Source organism: Mytilus trossulus, chromosome 1, assembly GCF_036588685.1.
Source record: "Mytilus trossulus isolate FHL-02 chromosome 1, PNRI_Mtr1.1.1.hap1, whole genome shotgun sequence".
In the NCBI taxonomy this organism is placed as follows: domain Eukaryota; kingdom Metazoa; phylum Mollusca; class Bivalvia; order Mytilida; family Mytilidae; genus Mytilus; species Mytilus trossulus.
Genome location: NC_086373.1, coordinates 1,282,333 through 1,302,688, shown reverse-complemented (window position 1 = coordinate 1,302,688; position 20,356 = coordinate 1,282,333). Strand labels below are relative to the sequence as shown.

Sequence of the window (20,356 nt, the reverse complement as noted above, 5' to 3'; positions counted from 1 at the left end):
AAATAATTCAAAACAGTTAGGTTTGTCTATCCCAATGAATATATTGTCCTATAGCCTTTTTTGTTACAACTTTTCTTAATTCTTGATTTTCAAACTTTTCCACTTCGTGATTGATTTGGCCTTTCAACAGTTTTGGTTAAAGTGCAACTGATGAGACTTGAAAAACGACACAACACATCATTTTAACTACAAGATATTGTATGCAGTCTGCTACATGTGAATAATGGAACAACTCGCCAAAAAGGGGAACACCATTGATTCTAATAGGATGTAGCGGCCAAATTTGAGAACAAAAACATTGTTGCCTATTGTTGTATTTTTTGGTAATTAGTGATATTCTATTTTGAGATAAGTTACTTTCCCTTTACTTTTATGAACCCCTTCAGGGAATTTGCATGAAACGTGCTTGGTGAAAATCTTTGATTATGATGAAAATAAGGAATACCAGAGTCAACCAATATGGTATGTTTCTTTTATTTAATGCAGATAAATTATCTTTCATGTTTAAAGTTTGAAATTTTGAGTTTAATTGATGTAAAACCAGAGACATTTAGTATACATGTCTCTGGTAAAACTGATAAAACTTGACCTTGATAATTTGACAATTATTTACCGTAAATGTTCATGCAATTACTTTTTTGAAAGAGAACAAGTGTATGTTACTACCGTAAATGTCATAATAGATGCACTTTTGTATTGTATTATTGTGCAGAAAATGTTAGTTTTGATAGTAGAATTTAGTGTGTTTTATCTTTTATTTTGTAGTTAATCTTTTCGTACCTGAATAAAGAGATTTGAACGGAAGGAATAAGTATTTATTTGGTATAGACATCATATAGGAATACCGATTAAAAAAACATTTCTTATCTGACAATTAATTAGTTGTAGAGAATTTTTATTGAATCAGGGTGTGTGTACTATTACAAAATATAATGTGTTTTTTTTTCCCAAATAATTTGTTTCTAAGATCTGATCAAGTTGATTTTAAGTTATTGTGCAAGTTTAAACTTTAAATGAGGAATACGAGTGTAAAGGTGAGAGAAGTCAATTCATTTTCTTTTACTGTTGCAAAAGGAAAGAGAACCATATTGTGCGTACCCAAACATATCTTGTTATTTTTTTAAATTAATGCCATACCTTTCAATAGATATGTATTTTATCTAACGTAACTGGTGATGTTTCCTTATTGACCATTTTTATTTATTGTGTTAGATATGTTATAGCTTTCAATATTATAGCAAAGAGCGCGCATAATTGATAAAATTCTAATTTAATAGCAGATACTTCCTGTAAAATTGACGGACGATTTCCGGCATAGGTATTCACTTAAAGATCTTTTTTTAATAGTAATTTTTGACTTATCATTTATATTTTACAAGATAATAGTCAAAAACTTCAACATTTCCTAAACATGGACATCAATTCCACCAAATTGAGTTGTAAATTAATTGAAATGAGAAGTAAAAAAGCTGGTAGCAATCAAGGGAACATTCAAAACTCAAAAAATAAAAAGCCAAAAAGCAACTGACAATATCATGGCAAAAAACAATAAACTAAAAGTATAACAAATTCACAAAATACTTCATAGAAAACTCATTTAATCAACATAAACCCCTTTAATTGCTTAAGTTTTTAAGAGATCAGACGACCATCGCATTCTCCACCATAATCTTTATCTGTGCAATTTACGTAAATAAAGATAGAATCTACTATCAATATAAAAAAAAATCACGTTTGTCATATACATTGTTGTAATCTAAAAAGCATTACGTTATAAATTACAAGCGTCTGACGTACTTTTTGTGGAAATTTCGGATAATAAATAAAAGAAACATAAGTTGATGTAGTGTTCACATTGAAAGCCAACTTACAGGTCTGGAGGAGCAGGGCTGTAATGCATTTGAGATAGTAATGATTCAAACACAGCAATATAGTAATGATACGAGTGCGAACAAACAAACAGTGGGAGCTATCTTTTTTACTAAGAAAGATTACTAGTACTTGTTAAACGGATTGATTCTAATAAGAATATTTCAAAAAGACTTTGAAGAGGGTTGGGATCTCGCTAACATGTTTAACCCCGCCACAATATTTATGTATGTGCCTGTCCCAAGCCAGGAGCCTGTAATTCAGTGGATGTCGTTTGTTTATGTGTTACATATTTGTTTTTCGTTTTTTTTTTATATGAATAAGGCCGTTAGATTTCTCGTTTGAATTGTTTTATATTGTCTTATCGGAGCCTTTTATAGGTGACTATGCGGTATTGGCTTTGCTTATTGTTGAAGGCCGTACGTTGACCTATAGTTGTTAATGTCTGTGTAATTTTTGTCTCTTGTGGACAGTTGTCTCATTGGCAATCATACCACATCTACTTTTTTATATTGAAGGTTTATAAGTAGTCATTTAAAGATATGTATCCGTAACTTCAATATCTTATTACTTCAAGGCGCTCCCAAATGTAACTGAGGTGGTTGTCAGTGTTTTAAATCAAAAGATATGTTTTTAAAAGTGTTAATGCATTTCTATATGTATTACTGTTATTATGATGAGAGAAAAACAATTTCGAAGGAATTCACCAAAAGAGATAAAATTGAGAATGGAAATGGGGAATGTGTCAAAGAGACAACAACCCGACCAAAATAAAAAAACACAACAGCAGAAGGTCACCAACAGGTCTTCAATGTAGCGAGAAATTCCCGCACCCGGAGGCGTCCTTCAGCTGGCCCCTAAACAAATATATACTAGTTCAGTGATAATGAACGCCATACTAATTTCCAAATTGTACACAATATATTTATAACCCTATACTTTTAAACAACGTTGTTAAACTGTGATATACGACTCCCTCCAATATATTATATCTTTACAAAACCTTCTTATGGTTGAAAATAGAACCCCAAAATATTGATTAACTGCTGGTTTTCAACAGAAGAAACTGTCATATCTACACACATCTCATTAATTATAGATTTCGTAAAACGACAACTACACACCTGCATACCCTATTATAATAGCATTTAAATGTTAATTCTTTTTTAATCATTTATCAAACCATCTTATATAGAAAGCATTTCAAAAACAAACCTTTCACTAGTGACAGAAATAGGTAATAAAATCCATAGCCTACTGATTTTTTTAACAATTTATGTTTTATGATTTATCGTTACAAAAATATTACATGAAGGTAATAATTTTGCAGCGTCAAGTTTATTTTGTCTCAAAAAGAGAAAATTATTATATTGAAGATTTTTTAAAATATGGTTAAAAACACAAACAGTATAAACCAAGTATTAGATACAATACAAAGGTAACAAAGAAACAGGCCGGATAGTTTTTCTACACTTGCAGTCAGGTCAAGGTCCTCAAGTGCAGAAAAACTGTACGGCAGGTTTATATACTCGTTTTACCTGTGAGTAGTTGTGTAAAACGGACAGTCGAAGTTCTGTTTTTAAATGTGTTTTATGTTTTTCCGTCATGTATATGCATGTAATATTTTCCACTGAACTATACCAACAACTGATCAACCATGTAAGAATCCCAATCAAATAAACCAATAAATAATTTTATATCCGAAAATGACGCGAGTTCCCAACATGATAATCTCTGTATCTAATTATAGTTCAATAGTCGAAGTGAAATCATGTGCAATTTAATATATTAAATGTTGTATCCAACTGTGAAGCTGGTTTCAATGTCGCTTTAACCATAAGTTTCATGTTATGCTGTTTGCTATACACGTGTAATAGCACAATATGATTTTTGAGGATTTTGACACTGCAGACTCTGTAATAATCATTTTATCCCCATTATCAATCAATCAGTTAGTATGAGAATCTTCGCAGGACATCAAACTGTGAAATTTTTGTGTGTCGATATGCTCATTAGCTTCACTGTTTTAAACTTTGACATCTGATAAAAATCTGAGGTCAAATGTGTTAAAGGTTCCTGTTTGGTGAATGTTATCTTAGTGTAGTGTCAGTATACTGTAGATTCAATAGTTACTTTATCATGGAACCATTGCTTCTAAACGAAAAGGTTTTAATGTAATATATATTTATTATGAAAATTACACCAGATAAAATGAAAGCGTATTTCCTGTACTAAACATATAAAACATATCAAATTGTTTGGCCTTGGGAAATCACTCAACTATCTGACGAATAATTTTGCTCCAGGACTTTGTCAGGAAGCGATTCTTTCGTGGAAAGAAGACCAGCTGACAAGCCACTACGATCAACTTGAACAACACAACTGACAAAAGAATGATAAAGCGAAGCTTCATCTGACGGCCCATGCGTGGCAGTGGACCAGCCCCCGCGAGACGGTGGGCTACAATGTTTTAAGGTGTTGAGTTGAGGTTGGAGATGTTAAATGAAAAATGCTTGGAAAATGAATGAAAAATATGAATGATAAGTGAAATATTTGAAAAGGTGCCAAGAAACTCTGACGAAGTAATGAGTAGAAATCAGATGAGTCTGAGTGACCCCCAAGTATTTAGAACAAGGAATCCCCCAGGACCACCTTCAATAAGTCAACGAATAACACAATAATAAGCTAAATATAAGAAACAAAATATACATATTAAGCAAGCATGCAGTTCTACTGTCAATAAAATCGAAGTTGACTATACTATATAATCAATGATTGAAAGATTCAGCAAGCTGCTGTTGTGCATGCTTTATGGAGATTGGTTGAGTTCGAATATAACGCACATAGCAATCTGAAGACCAACGACCTAACGTTTTAATCATGTGATCTTCTATTTTTGCTTGACCAGCTGCGGTGCCAGCACCTATTCTAATTGAATGACCTGAAAAGTTTTTAGGATTATAACCGCATAACTTTAGAACATATCTGATTTTTGTTATAAAGAAATCTCTTTCCATAGCTAAATTGCCAATTGATACAAAAAGAGGGTCAGTGTTTTGATAAGACGATAAAAACGTTTTCCTGATCTCTAAATATCTTTTCAAAACACGATAAGGACAAATATGACTATTAATTTTGTGTAACTGAATATCTATACCCTTACGGAATGGATCAGTTTTGGACTGTTTCAAGTGCAGGTTAGCAATATTGTCTGTGAATGAAATGTCTGATATACATAAATTAATTGCAGGTTCAAAATGTTCGGATTTGATAACAGTTATTTCTCCGCATCGGAGGAAGCCAAAGAAAGAAATCACGCTAGCTGTTTTAATCATGAGGTCAATAAATTTTGAAAAAACTCCCTTTCGTAATCTCTTTATAATTTGCTCAAGAATATCAAAAGTGATTGGTAGCCTTATTCTTTTATTTTGATTTTGAGATCGTTTAACAGAATTTAAGATCAATGTAAGCCTTGGCAATGGTTTGCCGTTATATAGTTCTAATGGATCACTACAATTTTCCTTTAAATAATTGTACCTGATTCCACATAGATAAAGTTTAATGGTACAATAATGAAGTTTCAGAACTGTTTGACAATGAGCAACAAAACATATGAGGATTTCTTCCGAAACTGGGGCCTAGTTATTTGTAAATGTCACGTTATTAAACAGTAAATATCTCTTGAAATGCATGAAACCAATATCATACGCATCCTTATTCCTTTTGGATATCGATGTTGTCCATAGTTGTTCGACAGTTTGTTTTAACACCATATTACATCTGAGATTTTGGGACACGGTTCCGGAAAAGTGTCTGCATCTGGTGCCAGGGTTCTGAAACGTTGTATCTGAAATCGAGATAAGGCATCACTAATATCGTTTTGTACACCTGGCACGTGTTTTGCACTAAAAAAGAAATTGTTTGTACATGCGCACCATGTTAATTTTCTCATTTACTTCATAATATACAAACATTTTGATCGGCCTTTTCTTATAATCTCAACTGTAGACATATTATCAGACCAAAATAATACATTTTTAGTTTTCCATGAGGCACCCCATAATACAGCTGCTACAACGATAGGGTAAAATTCGAAAAATGCCATTGAATGTTTACTGTTTGTGATGTTTTTAATTTCGGTCGGCCATGAAGAATAAAACCACTTTCCACCAAAATATCCACCAAAACCTATAGTTGACGATGCATCTGTGTATAATTCCATATCGTAACTAGATATGAATGTAGAATTATAAAACATATTAATTCCATTCCAATTCTTAAGGAATCGTAACCAAAATTCGAGATCTATCCGACATTCTTTATTTAAACGCAAAAAATGATGTAATTCTTTCGCTTTGGTTGATAAATTGATTAGATAAGACACAAAAGACCTGCCCGGTAAGATAACTCTCGAGGCAAAATTTAAATGACATAGCAGCTGTAGAACTTCTCTCTTAGAACAAGAGGATTTTACACTTATGCTTGAAATAAACTCACAAATTCGATCAACCTTTTCCTGCGGTAGACGGGCTTCCATTTTTTCTGAATCGAGAATGATGCCTAGATATTCAAGACAAGTTACAGGGCCAACAGTTTTATGCATTGCTATTGGAACATTTAATCGTTTAAAAATCACCATCATTAATGCCATTGATCGCTCTCCCTCTGTGTGTGGATCTATAGTTAAGAAATCATTTCACAGATGTAAAATGTTATTGACCTTGTAGTTGTTTGTAGCAATATAACATATTGCTTGTGATAAAGTATCGAATGTGATGGGACTAGATCGGCAGCCGAAAGTTAATCGCACATAGAAATAATATGTATCCTCCCATTTAATGCAAAACAAAGGCCATTGTGAAGGTAATATAGGACAATTTTTGAATGCATTGGAAATATCGTATTTACATAACCAGGAATGTCTTCCGTATTTTAGGATTATATCTATAGCGTTGTCGATCTTGACGTACGACATAGAGCAGGTGTCTTTGTCAATTAATTCATTGATGCTAAAATGAATATCACTTTGATGGGGCGCCGATAAGTCCAATATAAGTCGTTTTTTCTTTGAATGTTTTCCTTCCGCAACTCCTAACGGACTGACACGGTAACTTGAAAATGGGAGTGTATCAAAAGGTCCGTACATAAAACCATTTCCACACTCCTTCCTTAACAACTCATTTACTACGTTCGGTTGCGATCGTGCAGACAAATTATTACGACACTCAAGGGTTGGTAAACTAGTTACAGACACTTTGGTGTCAAAACCATCTTTTAAACCATTGCATAAATAATAAACAAAAGATTTGTCACTGTGATTTCTAAGTTCGTTTTGTAATACTTCTACATTAATCGGAGTAGTAGCCTGTAAGGGGAAGTTAGTATTTGACAGTCATTTCTCGGAACCGAAGCTTGACTTTTGTGCAGGAGTACTAGTCTTAGCAGCTGTGTTTTTAAAAGAGTAATTCTTTCTATTTTTCTCGCTATCGTTATGCGTAGATTGACGAGGACAGGTGGTTACGCTATGATCATAGTTACGACAAATGGAGCACATATGTAAGAAAAGGCATCGACCGTCTTTATTACAGCCAGACAAGCTATTGAAATTATTGCAAATTTCTTTCCCGTTGTGATAAAAACGCTTCCTTCCACGAATATCAGAATTTCCGCTATTTTTCGTTAGATGTGGCGTAGATACGCTTTTTTCTGCTAGTTGCAAAGGACAGAACTTCGTGTCATGGTCAACCATGTGACAAAGCTTGCAAATATTTATTTCCACGCCCGCACCTATCAAGATCATCAGGTCGCGATCCCTTTTGCTCCAATCGACTTTAATTTGTTTTTCTTGAAGAAGGGTAGAGGCTTTGGCCGAAAACAACTTATGATAGTCGTAAAACTTATTACCATAAAAGTTGCTGATTTCTATAATATCCTCTTCATTAGCGTCTAATTCAAATCTCCTACCTGGAAAAGCAGACGTCATTACTCGCTTGAATTTACCGAAAGCTTTAATGAATTCCTGAATTGTTAGCTGTCGATTTAAGCGTGGGTCTGGTTTATTCCCCACGTTAATTTCCATACCGTCTGCCAAAATGGTGTGTGACTGGGGACTCTCGAAACTAGGAATAAGGAGAGAAGCTAAGTTAATGTCCTTTCCCTGTATTATTTGTTTCTGTAATCCTGTAGAAACTATGTCTACATTTGGAAAATCATCCGAACGAACTCCTGTTCTATATAGTCCTTGATGTAACGCATCCGGTGTGTTTTGTAACGGCGGTGTAGTATTGCTGGAATTGTACCATTGATGGAGATTATATGGTTTGCTATCATACAGCTTCTCTGTCATCAGGGTATCGACGGATTTCTGAAGGCCGGTCACACATTGTGACATAGTGTTAAAAGCAGTCACCAATATATTAGTGTTGACAGTCTCCGCAGCAGAATTATGTTCAATGTTTTGAGTCTCTGTTGAAGCTGTTGGATTAACAGATGAAAAACCTTCTGTTGGACTTGAAATGGTTTCGATGGTTTCTACGGCGCGATCATCACTGTTGTTTTCAATGTTCTCTGTATACAGAGATTTTACTACGTTTAGAGTTAAATTCGGAGGCACTTGAAACCAATTTTTGACAGTTCGTCCACCATTTCGGATTTGGTTTTCTCAGAATTAGTGTTTGTAACATTGATTTCCGTACTATACGGTTGAAAACGGGATTTCCGTTTCGTCGGATTCCGTTTTTTAGTTGGAGGCATAACTTATATTACAGTGTTTTGAGAATAAGTTATAAAAGCTGTTGCCACAAGGAGCAATTACTAAGACTGTGATCAACTTGTTTTTCACGTGACACATTTATTGTAAAACTGCAAGCACGCAACTTTATCTAACCTATATTTATTATGACCTCTTAACCGATATTTAATGTCGAGTAACGGGTTATGCAGAAACAGGTTAAGAAAAGTCATCGGCACCATTAAACAGCTGGTAATAAACAACTCGTCTATAAACCATGATTATACAATTATATAATCTACCATTGTTTCCGGCCTGTTTTTGTTACTTTTGTTTTGTATCTGATTTGTACGACGTTTCAAGGAAGAAGTATTACACTTTGCAAGACTGAACATTTGAGAAACTTAAATGGCCTCAAATCAGTAAATGTAAGTCATAGTATAAACACATTTTTGTTCATTGTCCTTCAAACGAGTTTTTTTTTTCCAGAAAAAAATCAGGAATCTAATAATTTGATAAAAACAAAAGAACCATTTCAAGTAAAAGATGAATGTTATCACGTTTGAGACTTTTTTAAAATGCAATTTCGTAAAAAAGTAATATATTAAAGAAATATCTTAGTGGTGAATAAGCTAACGTTTAATTTTTATGGGTGAAACGGAAAGCGGGAGGGGACCTAAATTGTTTTGAAATAAACAGGTTGTGAACTTCATTTTGATGAAAAAATGCAGTATGGCAAATTCCCCCTTTAAACATTTCGTGAAAATTCACGTTTGCTGCCAAATACATGATTTTAATATTCAGTTGGGGGAAAGGGTTCCGGGGGTTGGAACCCCATTCTTTTGGACGATCAATGCATTTGAATGTGGACAAATATTTGGAACCCCCTTTTTTCCTGGGTTGGGAACCCCTTTCTTAAAATGACTGGATCAGCCCTGATAGATTTAAATTCAACTTATAATTAAATTCAATAACAATATATTAAATGTATCAACAAAAGGAATTTTCTACTTCATTAGCGAATGTAATGTTATGAAAAAATGATTTTGTTCTGTTATTGTATATAATAAGACAAATACCTAAACAAAATCATGTTCGTCTCTGCAGAGTGTTGATCGCGATTAATTAAACACGTAGTACTATATGATCCAATCGCAGCCTACCATCCGAAATTGAGAACATAAGTCGAATGATTTTCTTCAAGAGTTGCTGCTTATTTGGACATGTATTACACGAAAACATTTTATTTATAGGAGCAATCTTGCATTGGTGAGTTGATACGGATTTTATCTTTTGATGAGATTTGAATTTCTGAATATATTAACTATTTACCTTTACAACGCCATCACTCAATATATATAATTATATATATATTTAAATTAGTACTATTATATATACTGTATTCGAAAAATCAGGAATCAGGCAGATAATTAATTTGTTATTTGCTTGACCATAGTAGTTTTTTTCTCATAAAATTTGGGATCAAATCTTTTTTAATTAGGCGAAAAACATACAACCCCCTTTTTTAAGTTAAATGTCGAATCCTTTAGTAAACTGATATGAATAGTATTTTCCTGGAAATGTTTTTTTTTTTTTAAATTGATGATAACGGAAATATGTCGGTGAACCAAAAAGTCCAAATCTAATTGAAAGTTAAAGTGCCCATGAACTCATTGTTCCTGCACAAGTGATTCTATTCATAAAACGTGTCCGTGTAACAACTAAAAAGAGTCCGTGTATCGTCTAAAAAAAAGAGGTCCGTGTAACACCCGTTAATGTACTGTTTTTCTATAGCTCTGCGGGGGGCAAATTCGTACAAAAGGATATATTTACCGATTGCAAAAAAATCACTATAAAATGTTTTAACACAGCTTTTAAAATATTTGTGCAAAAGTAACAGCTAATTTTACAACAGGAATATTTATTTTTTTTCAAATCAATACGTCAACAAAAAATGTTTCAATCATTTAGTTATGCTTTGAAACAAAGGGATTGCATGTATGTTGCGCATATATTGATATAATCAGCTTCTTATTGCACTTGTGTTGTATGCAAAAGCCCATGCCTATATGTTGCACTTTGTAAGTACAGCTGTTTCTCAAACATGCCTCTTTTGATGAGATTTAGAATATTCATACAAAAATAATTGTGTTTACATACTGGTTCCCAGTTCTGATCTGTAAGTTGCATCTCATAGAGACATAACTTGGGAAAGTTACCAGAAAATATACATGTGAATATTGTTTATATTGAAATCTATGGTACCCCTTCAGTCGAGGTAGGGATAGTTAAGAAATTTAGTGTTAGTTTAAACTCTTAGAAGTTCACGGCATATACACGTTTAAAATATGCCGGATAGCCTTATGTTTTGAACTTTCAAAAAAATAGTAGTGCATATGAACTTTCCATTCTAGGATATGATTTTTTTTTAAAGTTCATAGTAAAAGTGGTACAGTTTTAGCCGTAAAGGGCGATCCTATGGGAAAATCTATTGTCAATATTTACAGGAATGCAACCTATATAGGGTGAAATAAGAGAATATACAGAATTTAACCAAATTTGGTTTATCTCACAGATTTTAATGAAATCAACTCAAATATGAAGTTTTATGAATATTTCTTAAAGGCCTGAATGCAAAATAAATTCATAATATATAGATATAGGAAGATGTGGTGTGAGTGCCAATGAGACAACTCTCCATCCAAATAACAATTTAAAAATTAAACCATTATAGGTTAAAGTACGGCCTTCAACACGGAGCCTTGGTTCACACCGAACAACAAGCTATAAAGGGCCCCAAAATTACTAATGTAAAACCATTCAAACGGGAAAACCAACGGTCTAATCTATATAAACAAAACGAGAAACGAGAAACACGTATATATTACATAAACAAACGACAACTACTGTACATCAGATTCCTGACTTAGGACAGGTGCAAATATTTGCAGCGGGATTAAACGTTTTAATGGGCCCAAACCTTCTCCCTTTTTCTGAAACAATAGCATAACATCACAACATATAAAAACATACGATAAAATATCAATTAGCAGACTTAACTCAATCAAAAAACGTATGATTACACAAAGAACGAATAAATTTGATCTGCGATATCTGAATACAAATGCACAGTTAATTAAATATTAGAGACAAACAGTCATGACCAAAAGGCTATCAAACGAATTCAAACACACTGAGAAATATTTAACCAATCAATGTTCACTTTAGAAAAAAACCGGTTTTTTATAATCTTGAAGTTTATACAAATGTTGTAAGAATAAGTGAAAAATTGAAGATATTACAAATAATCAAAGCTGGTATACAGCAAAGATCCATATAATTAAAAATGACAAAAAAGCATTATAAACAGTATCAACAGGTCGAATAAACAAGAAAATACGATTTGAGAGTACTCGCAGTTACTGACAGCTAGTTAAAAGCCAAAACCAATTAATAGTAAAAAATCATGCATCAGAGACTAAAATCGACTAAAACACATCACAGGGATTTAGTATTTTAACGTCATTAATAGTCAAAGAAGACATGACTTGTGCAATGCCAAAAATAAATGTATCGACAGGTAGTAGTATAGTGAAGAGCGACTTCTATAGAAATAAAAGTTAACGTGGCTGTGTCCCCTATACATCTCGCCTCAAAAGATAATGAAATTTAGTTATGTTTTAATTTGCTAATGACAAAATCAATATTAGTGCCAATGTGAACTATATTCAGAGATCTAATTACAATATTGGTACGATAACCCTTACTTATAAGTTTGTTTAAAGGTTCGATGAGTTTACAAGGATCACATAGTGATTTCCTCGCTTTAAGTACAATATTACCATAAAATTTAGGATGAGAAATACCATTTTTAATAAGCTTTCTACAGGTATAGCCAAATTTACTAATCAAATCTTTGTATCTATGAAAGAATTTAGTAAAAGTTTTAAGTAATTTATGGTATCGAAATCCCTGACACAACAATTTACCAGTGATGCATTAATTACGTTCGTTAAAATCTATGACATCAGAACACACACGGGCAAACCGAACGAGTTGCGATATATAAACACCGTATGATGGAGCCAAAGGCACATCGCCGTCTAAAAAAGGAAAATTAACAATAGGAAATGAAAAATCGTCTCTTTTGTCGTAAATTTTAGTGTGAAGTTTCCCGTTTGAAATTGAAATGTCTAAATCTAGAAAAGGACAACTGCTGCTGTTTATGTTAGATTTAGTTAAAGTAAGTTCGTTTGGGTAAATTTCTGAAGTATATTTAGAGAACTCTGGATTATTCAACGAAAAAATATCATCCAGATAACGGTAGGTATTTTTGAATGTATCAACCAAATGTTACAATGATGGGTCTTTACTGAGTTTGGTCATAAACTGAGATTCATAGCAATATAGAAATAAATCTGCTATTAAAGGGGCACAGTTGGTGCCCATAGGAATACCTACTACCTGACGATACACTTTATCGCCGAAACGTACATAAATGTTATCAAGCAGAAAGTTTAAAGCTTCAATCATATCCTCACATTTCCAGTAAGTGTATCTAGCATACTTTCCTTTTTCGTTACAGAAAAAGGCCTTAAACGAGTTACAGCAAATAAAATTACAATGAGATTTTTCGAAAGACCATTTTATCAAATACAAAAACTTTTTCTTTATAAGATTGTGTGGAAGTGTAGTGTACAGAGTAGAAAAATCATAACTGTTAACAGAATTGTAAGGACCATTGAAAGCATGTATTTTATCTAAAACCTCTAAAGAATTTTTTACACTTCAAAAATAATTAATACCATTATTTTCATAAGCTTTATTACAAAAGTTAATAACCAGTTCTTTGATAGTAGTAAGGGAGGTGGTTAGAAGCACTGATAGATTAGTAGTAGAACACTTACTCGAAGCGGAGATGAAACGGAATTTAAATGGTTTTTTGTGTAATTTCGGTAACCAGTACATGGTAGGGACTTTCAAATGTTCGGAAGATGCTTTAAGCTGGGCAGTGGCAGTGGTATGCTTGTTAACGATTTGACTCTCTGTGGTGCGCACTGACCTGAATGTAGAGGAATTTATTATTTCGTTTTGAAGAACTTTCGTGTAGTATATGCGTCACACCACCACTACATTATTTGCTGCCTTGTCTGCCGGTACGAACACAAACCGCTCTGCGAGTACCTTGAGTTTGTTTTTTATTCTAGAAATGGGTATATCATGGTTCCTATTATTAATTTCAGAATTGTTTTCTAAATGAGATATTCGAATATCAACAGTATTCATAATTTTATTCAAATAACTGTCTAAAGATTTTTTATCGGATTTTTCACGTTTGCACCAATTTTTACAATAGGCAGACAGAGCGTCTTTAATGACCTGACGACACTGTTTCCAATTTATTGTAGATGGAGGACGGTATTTCGGTCTTTTCTTTAGAAAAGTTATGACTTCACGGTCATCGACTATGTTGAGGTCTCCTGTGATAACATGACCATAGGGAACATATTTAAAACTAGATGTTTCGCAATCTCAAGTGGAAGGAACATTATTTTCTATATTGACGTCTGTTGTAATTGACGTATAATTGAAAATCAAATTTCTGCTCGGTTTTTTATAAGAATACGAAATAATGGGTTGTTCTATATTATCAAAATATGGAGGTATTAAGCTATAGACAGAAGAGTCATTGAATATGCTAGACAAATTAATAAAATCAATACCTCTATTTATATATTTTAATTTGAGAAAATGTCGTTTACGATTTTCAGGTTTATCAATAATAGGAAAAAGCCTGTGATGACAAAAGGCTGTAATAATACGGGTGTATTCATAAAATGGGCTAAAAAAAGAAATTTTATCACACTCAAGAAAAATAGCATATAATTTACTTATAGGTATCTGACCCAGTTTGCATAATACTTGATGTCTGCCATTATTCTTTATTATAGATAACAGATCAGCAAGTGTATAATTTATACGATGTTTAATACGTTGATTGCGGTTCTTGCGTTTACCATGAGACCTATTATTTCTAAGTCGTTTATCAACAATATTAATGACATCGATATGAGTTTTAGATATGTTCCCCTGCCCTAATATTTTATCATTTAGACCGAGAGGATAAGCTGTTTGAAGTCTTTTTATCCAAAACAATTCGCGAACTTCTCGTGATTTTTCAAATTGCTTGTGTGATTCTCCTGGTTGTTTTTGAACGGTTTCGAGCGGTTGGAATTTTATATATTTCAGATTATGATTATGCTTATCTAAATGCTGATATACTAAACTTTTGAATTTTTTGGGTCTACGAAAGCGGTACAGATGTTCTTGATTTCTTCTGAAATACTCTCGTCCCGTCTGTCCCACATATTGAATACCACACTTAGGTTGGGTTCAAGTTACCACATATATTAGGTTTTGAGTTTTTCAGGTAATATCACAGGAAAAGGAGAGCGAAAAGGTTCTCCCGTTCACTGTTGACCTTATAGTATTTTGAGAAGTTAATCTAAAACAAGTTAGTCATTTTTTGGCATTGCACGGGAAAATTTGTGGATATCCACGTGCATTTTTGTTAAATAATCTGGCTGTAGTGGCATATTTGTAAGTTAAATTGTTAAGAAGTAGTTATTGTTTTGAGCTAATCCATATGGCTTCTGATTTTTTCTAAGTTTCCTTGTAAACCAGAACACTCGGTAAAGTTTTCTTATCTATAAAGGAACTGTTCTTATGCCTTTTCATCTTTATCTTAAGTTAACATTGAGTCATCTGATTACAGACTAAGACATAACTCAGAGCTATCTATTTTAATACCATTAATAAAATTGAGAATGGAAATGGGGAATGTGTCAAAGAGACAACAACCCGACCATATCAAAAACAACAGCAGAAGGTCACCAACAGTTCTTCAATGAAGCGAGAAATTCCCGCACCCGGAGGCGTCCTTCAGCTGGCCCCTAAACAATATTTATACTAGTTCAGTGATAATGAATGCCATACTTATTTCCAAATTGACACAAGAAACTAAAATTTAAAAAATACAAGACTAACAAAGGCCAGAGGCTCCTGACTTGGGACAGGCGCAAAAAGGCGGCGGGGTTAAACATGTTTATGAGATCTCAACCCTCCCCCTATACCTCTAGCCAAAGTAGAAAAGTAAATGCATAACAAAACGCACATTTAAACTTCAATTCAAGAGAAGTCCGAGTCTGATGTCAGAAGATGTAACCAAAGAAAATAAACAAAATGACAATAAAACATTAATAACAACAGACTACTAGCAGTTAACTGACATGCCAGCTCCAGTCTTCAGTTAAACTGATTGAAAGATTATGATTTCATCATATGAATATCAGGCACAATTCTTCCCGTTAGGAGTTAAGTATTATACCATCATAACATATATGAGAAGAACATAATCCGTGTCATGCCTACAACTGTTTTTTTTTAATAAATGTGTTTAGTTCCGATGCAAAGACCCTATAAGTGAATCAATATTAACGCCAAAATAAGCAATCTTTAATGACCTGACAACAGTATCGTAACTATATCCCTTCTTGGTAAGTCTATTTAAAGGTTTTGTTAGTTTATGAGGTGAATACTGACATTTTTGTGCTTTATAAAGAATATTTCCATAAAAAAATGGATGTGAAATACCTGAACGTATAAGAAGTCTGCATGTTGAGCTTTATTTACGAATGATGTCCTTATACCGATGATAAAATCCAGTAAACGTTTTGACTAGTTTGTGATATCGGAAACCCTGGTGTAATAATTTTTCAGTAATACATAAATTTCTCTCGTTAAAATCTAAAACATCGTTACATACACGAATCGTACAAGTTGAGATTTATAAACACCGTAAGATGGTGACAAGGAAACGTCATCATCTAAAAATGGATAATTAACAATAGGAAATGGAAAATCATCTCTTTTATCATAAATTTTAGTATTAAGCTTTCCGTTAGTGATAAAGATATCAAGATCGAGGAAAGGGCAGTGGTCATTGTTAGTATTAGATTTATTTAAAGTAAGTTCAACAGGGTAAATTTCTTTAGTATACATACTGAAGTCGTCATTATTGAGAGCCAAAATATCATCCAAATATCTAAAAGTATTATTAAATTTGTTTACGAGATGTTGTTTCTATTGGTCTTTGCTGATTTTTGTCATAAATTGTAACTCATAGCCATACAAAAACAGGTCCGCAATAAGTGGTGCACAGTAAGTCCCCATTGGAATTCCGATAACCTGACGATATACGGAATCTCCAAAGCGAACAAACATGTTATCTAGTAAAAATTCAAGGGCATATATAGTATCAAAGCATGTCCAATTGACATAGTTTTTTTGTTTATTGCTACTAAAAAATGACCTAAAAGAGTTTGAACATATATATTCACATTCTGACTTTTTAAATGCCCATTTAATTAGGTGGGTGAATTTTTTCTTAATGGGAATGTGAGGCAATATGGTATACAGAGTAGAAAAATCAAAACTTTGAACAGATTCAAAATCACCAATATAAGCATGCAATTTATCAAGTACTTCCAACGAGTTCTTGACACTCCAAAAGTAATTAACTCCATTATATTCGAAGGCCTTATTTGAACAATTTATTATCCGGTTTTTGATTGTTCCAAGTGTACTGGTAAGAAGAATAGACAATTTAGTAGTGGAACAATGGCTTAAAGACGAAATAAATCTATATTTGTAAGGTGTTTTGTGTAGCTTCGGAAGCCAATACATAGTAGGGACTTTCATTGTATTTGGTTCTGCTTGTAAAGCGGTAGCTAAAAGTTTATGTTTGTTACAGATTTCGTTTTCTGAAAATGGAGTGAGTTGGAATGTTGGTGAATTGGTAATTTCTTTTTTCAGAACCTCAATGTAAAATTTACGTCAAACAATGATAATATTATTAGCAGCTTTATCGGCCGGGACAAAAACAAATTCCTTGGCTAGTTCTTTTAGTTTATGTTTGATACGAGAAAAAGGTTTATTGTGGTTATTGTTAATAGTAAAATGTTCTTTAAAATGTTGAATACGTATATCAACTATGTTTATTACTGAATTTGAAAAAAGAGTCCAAAGACTTTTTGTCAGCTTTTTCTCGTTTTATCCATTTCAAACAGTAAGTACGGAGTGAGTCGTGGATGATATTACGACACTCATTCCAATTAATAACTGACGGGGACGATATTTAGGTCCTTTACTGAGGAATGATTTTAACTCTCGGTCTTGAACGATGTTAAGATCTCCCGTTATAACATGGGAAATGGGTCCATAAATGTATGCGGAATTACTACAATTGCATGAAGTAGGTGTATTTTCACTGATATTAACATCTTTACACAATTGGTTATAATTAAACACAAATTTCCGGGTAGATTTCTTGTAAATATAACAAATAAGAGGGAGCTCAGTATTGTAGTAAATGTCCGGAAAGTGATTGCCACAACCAGATTTGTTACCGGAACTTCAGTTAGTATTTACTGCGCAACCTCGCAGAATATATCCGGAGCTCAGACGACCCACTTGTGGTGAACTCCAGCCCTGGGATTCCTGCCCTATCAGTATATTCTACCAAGACAACATCTTATATTAGGAAAGGTATATCGAATTATTGCACCTTTACAACATTGGTGTCAGAAGTCGGTTCGAATTTACTTTAAATCGACTCGAGACATTCATTGTTTCCTGACATTTTGGCGGCAAAACTGAAAAATCACAACAAAGAAAACAAATAGTTATTGTACCTACAGAAAAGAACATTACATATTTCATGAGTATAATAATCATGGAAATTCAATGTCAGAATTTCTGACAACCGTTTGCCCTTACATCCATTTGTTTTCATAGAAATACCTACTTTGATAATATTTGAAAATTTTCAAAATTCCTGGTGTCAGTTTTACTGACACTCCGCAATATGGCTAATCATTGAACAATTATCTTATCGTTATAAATCAGTGTCAGTGTTACTGACAATCCGCTATTTTGTTATTCAGTAAATGATAAACTGCATATTTATATAATTGTGTCAGTGTTACTGACAGATTGCGACAAACCGCTACACGGTTATTTAGTAAATAATAAATCGCATAATTATAAACAGTGCGTAAAAATAAAATGGCGAAACCGATAAATATAAACAAAGCTAACTTTACGCAGTTAAAAGCGATTAAAAGGATAGGTGAAACTAGAGCTTTAGCAATAATTGCAAAGAGAGAAGAAGAGGGATTACTTAATTTAGATAAACTTAAAGAGATTTCAGAAGCACCCCAATCATTGTGGACTGCACTGTTGAATGAGAAAATAATTTGTTTTGAAGACCCAGAGGAGTCTGATGAAGGTCAAGAGGTCCTAAAAAACACTATTGAGTCATTACGTCATAAGATTTTGTCGGTAGAAAAGTCGAGAGATGATATGGCAGAGACTTTTCAAACAAAAATTGAGAAAATTTCTGAACAGAGTAAAGCACAGATAGAAGAACAGAGGCTTATTTTTGAACAACAAAGAGACATTTATACAAAACAGAAAGAGGAACAAATTGAACAAATGAAAGAAATGATTAAATCACAGAATGATGAGATTAAAGATATACATGAATATTCAAAGAAAATTCAAACTCAACTACAGCAGAAAGAAACTGTGCTTAAGGTAGAAAAAGTAATAGCCGAAAAAGAGGAAAAAAGTAGTCCTGGTCAATTATTGAAAGGAAAATATAATGCTTATGATCATAAACATTCAGATTATGGTGGTCCCACAGCACCAAAGATGTCAACATATGATGGTAGAAATGACTGGCGTCCTTATTATCTACAATTTAGCACTATAGCTGATAGATGCAAATGGCAGAGTGAGCAAAGGTTGTATAAATTGATTGAATGTTTGCGAGATAAAGCTTTGAAATTTTACAGCTCAAGACCAAAGTTAGTACAAACTAATTATGAAAGCTTATGCAAGAAAATGGAAGAGCGTTTTGGTAGAAAGGAACCGCCACACATTGTAAGAAGACTTTTACAAGATCTTAAACAAGAGCAAGAGGAATCGTTAGAAGAATTTGCAGAAAGAGCACAGGAGCTGGCTACCGATGGCTACCCGGATACACCAGATAATTTCGTACAAACTTTGGCAACAGATGCTTTTCTTAAAGGTTGTGTAGACAAGCGTGCAGCTTTGACTGCTATGGACAAAAATCCAGATGCTCTGGATCAAGCGGTACAATATGTACGAAGTGCAGTGGCGAATCAAAAAGTCATAATGGGTACACGAAGAGCAGAAATTAAAAGGGTTTCTTTTATGGAGCAAAATGATGAGAATGAGGATACACAGGAAACATCAGTCCGTGCAATTATGAAGTCTGACGAAGGAACAAATAAGATGAATGTGTTCGAGAAAAGATTACAAAAGACAGAAGATGATTTATTAGAAACTAAGATCATGGTAAAAAAAGTATTGAGCATAGTAAGTCAGAATATGAGGTCAAGGTCACCACAAAGAACAGATCGAGCTTTTTCGCCACAAAGAAGGTACAATAGTCCTGCAAGAGGTAATTGCTACAATTGCGGGGAAGAAGGTCATTTTAGTAGGGATTGCAAGAAGCCCAGAAATAGTTCTCCCTATCGTAATAGATCTCCATCACCAAAAGCTTTAAACGACTCAGGGCCAAGGATGTAGGCCAATCTTTGACCTTTTCAGATGATACAGGCCAACCGCCAACAGAAATGTCTGGTCAAGAACAGAAGTTTTCGATTCAAG

At 33.4% G+C, this 20,356-nt stretch overlaps 2 protein-coding genes across 2 annotated transcripts in view; one reads left to right on the top strand and one right to left on the bottom strand.

The window, feature by feature from the left end:
• The window catches only part of LOC134698876 (uncharacterized), a 249,622-nt gene that overhangs the window by 208,021 nt on the left and 21,245 nt on the right, over positions 1-20,356 (bottom strand). The window lies entirely within an intron of this gene.
• Positions 18,725-20,275, top strand: LOC134698858 (uncharacterized). The gene has a single exon (XM_063560534.1). The coding sequence runs from the start codon at positions 18,725-18,727 to the stop codon at positions 20,273-20,275; it is 1,551 nt and encodes a 516-aa protein (XP_063416604.1).